Consider the following 12,058-nt stretch of genomic DNA (forward strand, 5'->3'; position numbering starts at 1 on the left):
ATAATACTACAGAATTTTCTAAACGTACAGTCACAACCATTTTCATAATATATCTTACATTTTCAAGGCAATTTGGACGACGTAGAGCTAGTTTCCAAAGGTAATGGGGTTTTAAACAATCATGTAATGATAAGAATCGTGTGAATTCTGCGTCATTTGACATTCTCAATTTCCTGGGAAATCGTTTACATTTGTGTAACCGCAGTCGGTTGTCGCGCAAGAATACATACACCGGAACAGTGACTTCCGCAAGTAGTGTTAATTAATGCGCATCAGATTTGGCCTATATTGTTTCTGTATTTTTAATTCTTCCATTAAACAATTTGAATGTAATGAATATGGTTAATTATATTTCAGAAAATAAAATACTTGAGAAATATTGCACTGATGGCACGAAAAAGATAGTGTTATTGCGGAACTATAGTTTGTGTACTTCGGGAACTTGTCAACATTTCCCGTTAAATTGGAACCAATTCCGGGATTCCATCAACTGACCGGCTGTTACATCAATCGTATAACGTTGAAAAAAATGAATTTAATTGATCGCAATGTTAAATTTAAAAGAAATAGTCGGTTGAAATGAAAATATAAGAAATTATTTTTATTTTTTGTTGTTTACTTGTTTGTAAACTGCATTTGTTAGACAGATATTTCAACATGACACGTTACCGCGCGTCCCTTAAAATATCTGTCCAACAAATGCAGTTTATACACCAGTAAACAACAAAAATTAAAGATAATTCCTTAAACAATATGCAACGACGGAATATTGGTTGTTGGGCACAGCATGAATAAGTTAAAAACATCTGTAGAATTTAAAGACATTTTTTTATTCCAGGAAAGTTAAAATATAGCGTTATGTCTGCCTGTCAGTCAGACCAAACTAATGGTCTATTTGACCACGACCCAGTTTCATGAACATTCCTTAATTTTAAGGAATTCCTCCAATCAAGTTTCCTCATAGAAAAGCATTACAAAAGTAAAGGAAAAATCTTAAGTTAAGGAGCCTTCCGTAAAATTTGTAATGCTTTCCAATGGAAAGCTTTAAGGAATTCTTTATAGTAAGGGAGTGTTTGTGAAACTGGGCCAATGAATGCTATCAAATATAAATACAGAATGGTTATCAATTAATTGTTTATCAGGTGAATAACATAAAACAAAACAAGAGGCCCATGGGCCTTAACGGTCATCTGACTAATAGTACAATACAACATAGTCGTTTAAAGATTTTAGCCTATTTGACCCCTATGACCTTGAATGAAGATCAAGGTCATTCATTTGAACAAAATTGGTAGCCCTTCATCCCAGCATGCGACAGGCCTAATATCAGGTCTCTAGGCCTCTTAGTTATTCACAAGAACTTGTTTAAAGGATTTTAGCCTATTTGACCCCTGTGACCTTGAATGAAGGTCATAGGTCATTTATTTGAACAGACTTGGTAGCCCTTCATCCATGCATCCTGCAGGCCCAATATCAGTACCCTAGGCCTTCTGGTTCTTGAGAAGAAATCGTTTAAAGATTTTAGCCTATTTGACCCCTATGACCTTGAAAGAAGGTCAAGGTCATTTATTTGAACAAACTTGGTAGCCCTTCATCCCAGCATTCTACAGGCCTAATATCAGGTCTCTAGGCCTCTTAGTTATTCACAAGAAGTTGTTTAAAGGATTTTAGCCTATTTGACCCCTTTGACCTTGAATGAAGGTCAAGGTCATTTATTTGAACAGACTTGGTAGCCCTTCATCCATGCATCCTGTAGGCCCAATATCAGTACCCTAGGCCTTCTGGTTCTTGAGAAGAAATCGTTTAAAGATTTTAGCCTATTTGACCCCTATGACCTTGAAAGAAGGTCAAGGTCATTTATTTGAACAAACTTGGTAGCCCTTCATCCCAGCATTCTACAGGCCTAATATCAGGTCTCTAGGCCTCTTAGTTATTCACAAGAAGTTGTTTAAAGGATTTTAGCCTATTTGACCCCCCTGAATGAAGATCAAGGTCATTCTTGAACAAACTTGGTAGCCCTCATCCCAGCATGCACAGGCCTAATATCAGGTTCTAGCCTCTTAGTTAACAAGAACTTGTTTAAAGGATTTTAGCCTATTGCCCTTGACCTTGAATGAAGGTCATAGGCATTGAACAGACTGTAGCCCTTCATCCATCATGCAGGCCCATATCAGTACCCTAGGCCTTCTGGTTCTTGAGAAGAAATCGTTTAAAGATTTTAGCCTATTTGACCCCTTTGACCTTGAATGAAGGTCAAGGTCATTCATTTGAACAAACTTGGTAGCCCTTTATCCCAGCATTATACAGGCCTAATATCAGGTCTCTAGGCCTCTTAGTTATTCACAAGAAGTTGTTTAAAGGATTTTAGCCTATTTGACCCCTTTGACCTTGAATGAAGGTCAAGGTCATTTATTTGAACAAACTTGGTAGCCCTTCATCCCAGCATGTCACAGGCCCAATATCAGTACCCTGGGCCTTGTGGTTCTTGAGAAGAAGTCGTTTACAGATTTTAGCCTTTTTGACCCCTTTGACCCTGAATGAAGGTCAAGGTCATTTATTTGAACAAACTTGGTAGCCCTTCATCCCAGCATGTCACAGGCCCAATATCAGTACCCTGGGCCTTCTGATTCTCGAGAAGTCATTTAAAGATTTTAGCCTATTTGACCCCTTTGACCTTGAATGAAGGTCAAGGTCATTCATTTGAACAAACTTGGTAGCCCTTCATCCCAGCATGCCACAGGCCTAATATCAGGTCTCTAGGCGTCTTAGTTATTCACAAGAAGTTGTTTAAAGGATTTTAGCCTATTTAACCCCTGTGACCTTGAATGAAAGTCAAGGTCATTTATTTGAACAAACTTGGTAGCCCTTCATCCCAGCATCCTACAGGCCCAATATCAGTACCCTGGGCCTTGTTGTTCTTGAGAAGAAGTCGTTTACAGATTTTAGCCTTTTTGACCCCTTTGACCTTGAATGAAGGTCAAGGTCATTCATTTGAACAAACTTGGTAGCCCTTCATCCCAGCATGCCACAGGCCTAATATCAGGTCTCTAGACCTCTTAGTTATTCACAAGAAGTTGTTTAAAGGATTTTAGCCTATTTGACCCCTGTGACCTTGAATGAAGGTCATAGGTCATTTATTTGAACAAACTTGGTAGCCCTTCATCCCAGCATCCTACAGGCTGAATATCAGAACCCTGGGCCTTCTGGTTTTTGAGAAGAAGTCATTTAAAGATTTTAGCCTATTTGACCCCTGTGACCTTGAATGAAGGTCATAGGTCATTTATTTGAACAAACTTGGTAGCCCTTCATCCCAGCAACCTACAGGCCAAATATGAGTACCCTGGGCCTTCCAGTTATTGAGAAGAAGTCGTTTGAATGAAAAGTTTACGGACGGCGGACGGCGGACGACTGACGGCGGACGGCGCACGACGACGGACGGTGCATGATGACAATAGGTCATCCTGACCCTTTGGGTCAGATGACCTAAAAATATAATATCTTGCTGCATAAATAGACCGGCTACTGTCCATTTATAACAACGCTTTGTTATTTACAATTGTATTTTATTCTCTCGCGGAATACATTGAAAACAGTACTTGTACAAAGAATGCTATCGGACGCTCTTTTCACTAATCTGATAATAATCTGATAATAATGATGTCATGGAATCCAGCATGTCAATACTTACACATAAAGACATACATATGAATGTACTTATCTCCATGGAATTAAGTAAAGAATTTAAGAACAGAGTAGAACAAAGATGTGTTTTAAGACTGATATGTAACATATCAGTCTTGATATACATTTTTGTTCTTTAAATTACTTAAACAATACCCACATTTATTCAACGAACATTGAAAATAGAGCTTAAACGTGTTGTTTGTTTTATTACCGATATGAACATGAACAGAGTTTGAGAAGTGGTTACTAATGAACTAACAACCACCAAGATTTAAAAAATCGAAAGCGCTTAACATCCCCCCCCACCCCCCGCCTAAAATCAGGAGTTTTGAAAACATCAACACAAGTGTCATGTGTCCGCTCATGTCGTACGAACAAGACGTCACGATCACCTTAAAAGCTGTATCAGTAGAAAGGTCATGTAGTGTTTAACTGAAGCTTGATGTGCCGATGTGGTATATGATTCTCTTCGAAGTGAAGAGACATACCTGAAAGCACTAACGTTATAATACAACTGCATTGTAGATTTTTTCTCACGAACCGTGTGGAATCACTAATTTATTAAAGTCAACAAGAATGTATGGTGATATTCAAATGGTTCAATATGATTATAGGACTCCCGCGGGTGTTAAAGTTGCCTTCAATATACAATGTACAACTACATCTTTTGTCACTGCCCCATGGAGAGATTTGTGTGCAGCAGTGTACGTTATGTGGTATAAGTCATTGGAGTTTGTAGTAATATGTCGAAATATTTTAACCTTTCGACCATCGTACGCTGTCTCATAATTGGGTGAAATAATAGTAAGAAACGCGTTTTAAGATTAATAGTTTTTTGTAGGAAACTCCAGATAGGAGGTGCCAAATTAAGATCTCTTTACTTTCACTCATATTCATATATCTGATCGCCAGTACATGGTACAAATACATCATTGTGTAAAAGTTAGAAATTATTTCTTATTTCTGTTTAGATAAATTATTGAACACAGTTATCGTCTGTATCTATCACATTGACAATTATCACTGAGGTCAAATACCCAGGATAAGACTATCCCGTGCTCAATGGATGAAAACATATTTACAGAATTTAACCATATAACATGAAATGGTCGCTGTGTAAAAGCTAGCGTTGGTTTGGTGGTCGCTGAGAAACCATTTATGCGAAAACAATACTTTTAGTTTATTTATGCATATTACTGAGTTAGCTCCCTTGCGGATAGGAATCGATTGTTACGTCATTCTTTTGTGAGCGCAATTCAAGTCGTTTTTTCCCAACGTATGACGTTAGCTCGCACACACATGACGTCACAATCAATACCTACCCGCTAGTGCAGATAACTCTGTAATATGTTAATTCGGAATATTGTTCCATAGGCTAACCACGGATATTTCTATCCACGATATCAAATCTCCAAACCAAGACAGACTGTAAACACAAATACTTCATCTATACAGTATGTAGAAGTTTCGGCTTAAAGCAGTGGAATTAACAGTAATTAAGCATGATCAATTAAGTAAGTTTTAATATTCTGGAATACTGTGTGGCCGTCGTGGGGACATGTATCCTGCTGCTCATGTACATGTCGTCACTAAGTATAAAAACAAGTATGTAAAATAATTCCTCACAGCTATTTAATAATGAAGACATTGACATAGCTTTCTGCCAGTTTGTGTTTTGTTTTATATATGAAGCGCTGTGTCTGTAAATTTTACCTCAGACAAAAACAAATAATAATATGTCTGTTTAGGTTTACTCGACCGTCCCTAATTTTTTTCCCACCGACCCTAATTTTTTTCCACTTTTCTACGAAAAGATAATTAAAAGTCGAGATTCGATCTCAGACTCCGGTTCCGGCCATTATTTTAGAATTAAAAAAAATCCTCCCAACCTACCGACCCTACTTTTTGTGCCAATGTAACCCTAAACAGACCTATCATTTTTTTGGCCTAAGTTGTTTTGTTAGCGAAAAATAACGACATTCAAACTTGGTGGGCCTTATAAACTTAAAAAAAGGGCGAACATACCTTCATTACACAAATATGCATAAATTTGTTATGCTATTAGTAAACTATTAATTAATTCAAATATATTTCATCTTATCTATTCAAATAAAACTTCAAGGAAATTTCTTTTGCGGTGTAAATTCACATTATGTTTTTATTCAATATTTTATTGTAAAATTACCAAATTTTCCAAAATGATATAATTGATAACCTTATGGTGATATTAGTTAATTAAAATGCAGTAATTAATCAGGTTTGGCATTAACATGGGGGAATGTCAGGAGAATGTGTCATTTGTATTTTTGTCAAAACTATGATTATGTGAGCAAAACTACGTAAGGATATAGTCATAAGGAATATCGATGTTTATTTTGTTGACCATTCATCTAAAACATCATGGGACTTAATTAAATATATATTTATGATAGTGATGAAGTCTAATATATTTTGTACCAGGGGAAACCCACACCGCTTGGCTTTCTGTATAAATGAGGTAATTCTTTAACTTTTCATGAACAATATTCAGTCTTGGGTGTATTACTATTTTTGTTTTGTGAAATTCATTAATGTCAATTGATTTTCGTAAATGGAAATACTGTAATTCTGGTGTAGTTACAATGCCATTAGACAGGAGTCAAACGTTTTACGTCCCATCATTGTAATATGAAGTGTACTGTCCGTGTGGTAAAGCTGACAGTACTTAAGGTAAGAACACTTTAATGAATTAATGATATTAGACACTAAAAAGGTATCCGATAACTATGTCTTTTTTCTATGAAAAATATATATTTAAATAACATGTATCACAGATTGTTATCACAATGTTTATAAAACAAGGATGTATTTACACTGTACACTAAACGATTAATTAACGATAACATCACATGTTCGCACATTTCATACAAGCCAGTTTAGATCACAATTCCAATGCACGAAACACATGGAAGTCTAAATAAATACGTAATACTTTGTACAAGACCAAATAGAACAACAGAACAACGCTTTAGTGAATCTGGTACCTGTTTCAATAACTTTTCATAACTGAAGAATATTCCTTGTTTTAAAAGCTTCAGCAATGCAGAAATTAAAAAAATGGTTCACTTTCTTAGCATTTTTTTTCAAAAGCCTTAAAGGTTTTTCTTTAGAAAAATATAACTTAAGAATTTTCGATAATTCAATGAAGCTTCATGAAACCAGAGCCTGCTATATTAATACCAGTAAAAATATTAGTTCTAGGCGAATTTGAAGCCATGATAATAGTTATGTAATTGACGTGTTAAGTTATGCCTTGCCAACCCTCAAGGTACGTTTTACATGATTGGCGTTATCGTTATCAACAAAAAATAGCGATAACCAAATGATTTACTAGAAATGCAATATTGTCTTGTGAAATTGCGTCCTTTCCGGGATATTTAGGGAATCATAAATTCTAGTAACAATTCGTAATTAAGATTCCCCCTTAATTGTATGTTCGTTTGGGGACATCTACATTAGTAATGCAGATGATAAATAAATATGTAGTATTGCATGCATCAAGTCACAGTACAAATCACAGACGGAAAATACAACTTCCGGTATTACCGGAAATGATCACAAGTTACCAACCATCCACTGTTGTCGCACCATATTGCGGTGTTGTTTCGGTTGTTCTAAAACATGTTTATGCTGAGGTTTTTTGGACGATTTCTGTTTCCCAGAATTGATCACAAGTTTAACATTTTGTTTTTGTTGGGGTTGTGCATGTCTATTTTTAGACCTAGACTCCATCATGACGACCTCTCGACCACGTGTGTTATTTGCATAATGAACAGATGGATCGGCCACATAACCGTTCATAACTTTTCGTCCTTGTCCGTCGTGTAACACAATGCGTCCCCTAGTGTCAACTCGCGTTGGGGACAGAGCTCGACTTCTCGGATCGGCCGAGGCTGACCGCGGACTTGTTATTATCCTCGGCGACATATCCGTCGTATGGCCACGCGATGACTGTGGTCTGGTGCCACCATTTTGTATGACTTTGTTGTGAGTTACACTATTCGAAGTAGTTTGGTTCGTTGCTTGGTGTGAATTAGCTGAAGTTTGTTTAATGTAGTCTGCAAGTGTGCCATTAGTTGCCTTTATCCAGGCCATTTCTGCGGTCTGTGGTCGATGGTATCCCTTCATCCTGCCCCTGGGGGCTGGTACTGGCACCATACCGTTAGGGTAGGGATTTGAAGGGTCTTCGATGTGATCCCAATCAATGTCAGACTTCCTATTGCTTAATATAGATTTAACATTGGAATTTTTGTCAACAGACTCCTTTGGATCAGAAGTTGGAACTTCATTCGGAGGATATTTTGATTTCTTCAATATACTTTGTCCTGGGACTTTTTGACGTTGTATAAGGGTAAAATCTGTAGCGTTGTTACCATCTAGAGTAACCCACTTATCGCCACCATTCTGTCGTATCGTAGTCCCGTACACACTGTCCATTTTCTCGTGAAAACCGTTTCTGGAATAGCTTTGACTCAAATCTTCTTCAATATCAATGCATTCATCAGAAAATGCTACTGATTTCTTGACTTGCGAACTACGCGAGCTGCTTGCACGTTCAAACATAGACACATCAACAGGTTCATCGTCTAACATTATCTGGTCCCTCTGATCTAACTCTTTGTGATCAGAGAGGCGCTTTTCGTCCCCATTTAATACTACTTCCGGTATATCGGTCGGTTCCGGTTTTGTAAATGGCTGATGGACAACAACACTAACTAGCGTGTGGTGACTGTTGTCAGCATCTTTCACGTCACTTTGTACAGAATTTGTTTTGTCTTGTGCTGGTGTATCGTCACTTACATATGACGTAATAACGTACGTGTCATTCAGCTTATGTGGACTAATTGAATCACCATTACTTTTATAATGTGACGTATCGATATCGATACTGGACGGTTGTTCCTGAGAAGAAGAAATATCCATTGCATCAACATTGGAAATGGGAATATTTTCATCATCATTCGATTTAGTCTCAACATGTACAGGTAATTTCGGTTGACTATGGATTTCACGGTGTTTTTCACTTTCAATTCTAGAATTATCACGTGGGGTAGTTCTTTGTCTTCGTTCATCGACTGACAAAGAGGTACGCGGAGTAATTTTTGGTTTACGCTCCTCGCTCTCTACAGGAGTAGCACGTGGAAGAACTCTTTGTGGTCGGTCTTGAGTAAAATTAGTGGTTTTATTACTTTGTGCAGACTTCGGATTAACAACCGCACTCTCATGAATAACGGACCCGTTCGATTTCCGACGGGCTGTATCTTGATGTGGTGAATGTTTCTGTTTTGTTGGGTATGTCTGTCCGGGCTTAGACAAATCTCCATTTGCTTTTTCATTAGAATTGATGTCTTTCTTTTTTCTCGGTTTTGGTTTTGGTTGAACTTTTGCAGTTGTAGCCTCATGTTGGGTAGTATCGGCTTTAGATGTTCTGATGCCCTTACTTCCTATATCATTTATAGACGTGACGTATTTCCGGTCGGCTGTCACTCCGAGGTTATGACTCTGAGGGTTCTCACCGTTTCCATAGTTCCTTGCATATGTATTAGGCTGCGCGTCATACGTGTCGGGTTGTCTAATCACTCGGTACTGCCCGGGTAGACCATCCACACGGCATACGGAATAACTTTTATGGCGGCTGACTTTATGGCCCATCTTTCACTCTCAGCATCCGTCTATCTGCAAATACATGATCATAACATATTATTGATTTTACCGACATTAAACAACAAAATTACCCTAGGCTTTTAATAGCTTTATTTTTCCCCAAAGAAACCATTATGTACATATATCGACCATCCTGTCCCTTTTCAAGTTTATCTTGGTTAACCTTATTTCAAACGGCTCTGATCTATCGACAGTATATTTAAAAAAAGTGAAGAATAATGATGGGGCATTACAGTCTTGAAAAGCCAGATGTCCTGTTTACATCAACTGCACTATGACAAAACGAACCAATATAATGAATTAATAGGAAGCCTGTCACTTTGTACAGAATTTGTTTTGTCTTGTGCTGGTGTATCGTCACTTACATATGACGTAATAACGTACGTGTCATTCAGCTTATGTGGACTAATTGAATCACCATTACTTTTATAATGTGACGTATCGATATCGATACTGGACGGTTGTTCCTGAGAAGAAAAATATCCATTGCATCAACATTGGAAATGGGAATATTTTCATCATCATTCGATTTAGTCTCAACATGTACAGGTAATTTCGGTTGACTATGGATTTCACGGTGTTTTTCACTTTCAATTCTAGAATTATCACGTGGGGTAGTTCTTTGTCTTCGTTCATCGACTGACAAAGAGGTACGCGGAGTAATTTTTGGTTTACGCTCCTCGCTCTCTACAGGAGTAGCACGTGGAAGAACTCTTTGTGGTCGGTCTTGAGTAAAATTAGTGGTTTTATTACTTTGTGCAGACTTCGGATTAACAACCGCACTCTCATGAATAACGGACCCGTTCGATTTCCGACGGGCTGTATCTTGATGTGGTGAATGTTTCTGTTTTGTTGGGTATGTCTGTCCGGGCTTAGACAAATCTCCATTTGCTTTTTCATTAGAATTGATGTCTTTCTTTTTTCTCGGTTTTGGTTTTGGTTGAACTTTTGCAGTTGTAGCCTCATGTTGGGTAGTATCGGCTTTAGATGTTCTGATGCCCTTACTTCCTATATCATTTATAGACGTGACGTATTTCCGGTCGGCTGTCACTCCGAGGTTATGACTCTGAGGGTTCTCACCGTTTCCATAGTTCCTTGCATATGTATTAGGCTGCGCGTCATACGTGTCGGGTTGTCTAATCACTCGGTACTGCCCGGGTAGACCATCCACACGGCATACGGAATAACTTTTATGGCGGCTGACTTTATGGCCCATCTTTCACTCTCAGCATCCGTCTATCTGCAAATACATGATCATAACATATTATTGATTTTACCGACATTAAACAACAAAATTACCCTAGGCTTTTAATAGCTTTATTTTTCCCCAAAGAAACCATTATGTACATATATCGACCATCCTGTCCCTTTTCAAGTTTATCTTGGTTAACCTTATTTCAAACGGCTCTGATCTATCGACAGTATATTTAAAAAAAGTGAAGAATAATGATGGGGCATTACAGTCTTGAAAAGCCAGATGTCCTGTTTACATCAACTGCACTATGACAAAACGAACCAATATAATGAATTAATAGGAAGCCTGTTGATGTGTCCTAACCTATCTATATCAGTACTGGGACTTCTGGTCTTAGTACGTTTACCAGCAAATCGAATATTGATCTGTGTATGACTTGTGACGGGGCTATCACAGTGGATGCAAGTATTGATATCCGGTGCGTTAGATGTTGATATCCGATCTCTAGTTATCCGTATCCGGTCTCAAAAGATTGAATTGTAGATTGCTTACGTCATATTATATACGGATCTAAATGCTGAAAACCAGATTAAAATATATTTCAATGTAGTCTCAACCAAAGTAAAATTAAGCTGTTATTTTCTAATAAAACATTGAAGGATTAAGAACAATTGAGCGATCCTGATTAGAAAGAGAAAATGAGATGCAAAATGTTTTCACTCACAACACATGCATATACCAAATAACCATTCTAGATTGAAACATTCGTCGCTTATCATTTTATTTATAATGATACAAATATATTTTGGGGGGAAACTACAGCAATGCAGGCACACGAACAATACAACTGACCATGGCCAAAAGACTTTGTAATAATCATTGCTACCAATTCAGCTTTCAACGCTGAGCGTGACACCGGGTTGTCTCTGCTTTTATTATCATCAAAAGTGTGTTTCATCTATGTAGCTATTCCACTAACTTTAAAGCATATTCCCTCCTCATAACGTTGATGTCAGGTTATCTAAGATGCCGACATAAGTTGCAGTATATTAATGCCACCGTTAAGGTGTTCCATTGATATTTCATGTGGTGAATGTGTGTAGCATTCCTCGCCATGATTCCCTCTGTGATGGCCAGTGCTACTGTCTTTAATGGTGGCATCATACAAAAACGTATTACAAAATATGACAAACTAATCTGTCAGACACAGAGTATCTGGTGTGTCTCGGGACAAAGGACAGGACCACAGGGGGCATCTTCACGGGATTGAGTTTTCAAATACATGTATAGTCTAAATGTGAGGCGGTTTCAGAGGAGAACTTGGGTAAAAAGTCATTCTCCAACTCCCGTACTAAACAGGCAATTGGTACAATTCTCCCACGCTATCTGTAGGGTTGATAGATTGAAGTTCTACAAATATAAATTTTCTAACTACGTGTACATGTTGCTTAAGTTATAGCTGGCAAACATGGTCAA

At 37.7% G+C, this 12,058-nt stretch overlaps 1 protein-coding gene across 1 annotated transcript; it reads right to left on the bottom strand.

The window, feature by feature from the left end:
* Nucleotides 1-4,332: 4,332 nt before the first annotated feature.
* On the bottom strand, nucleotides 4,333-9,397 carry LOC138329235 (uncharacterized). The gene has a single exon (XM_069276069.1). The coding sequence runs from the start codon at nucleotides 9,373-9,375 to the stop codon at nucleotides 7,279-7,281; it is 2,097 nt and encodes a 698-aa protein (XP_069132170.1). The 5' UTR covers nucleotides 9,376-9,397; the 3' UTR covers nucleotides 4,333-7,278.
* Nucleotides 9,398-12,058: the final 2,661 nt, after the last annotated feature.

This window comes from Argopecten irradians, chromosome 8 (genome assembly GCF_041381155.1).
Source record: "Argopecten irradians isolate NY chromosome 8, Ai_NY, whole genome shotgun sequence".
NCBI classification, from domain to species: domain Eukaryota; kingdom Metazoa; phylum Mollusca; class Bivalvia; order Pectinida; family Pectinidae; genus Argopecten; species Argopecten irradians.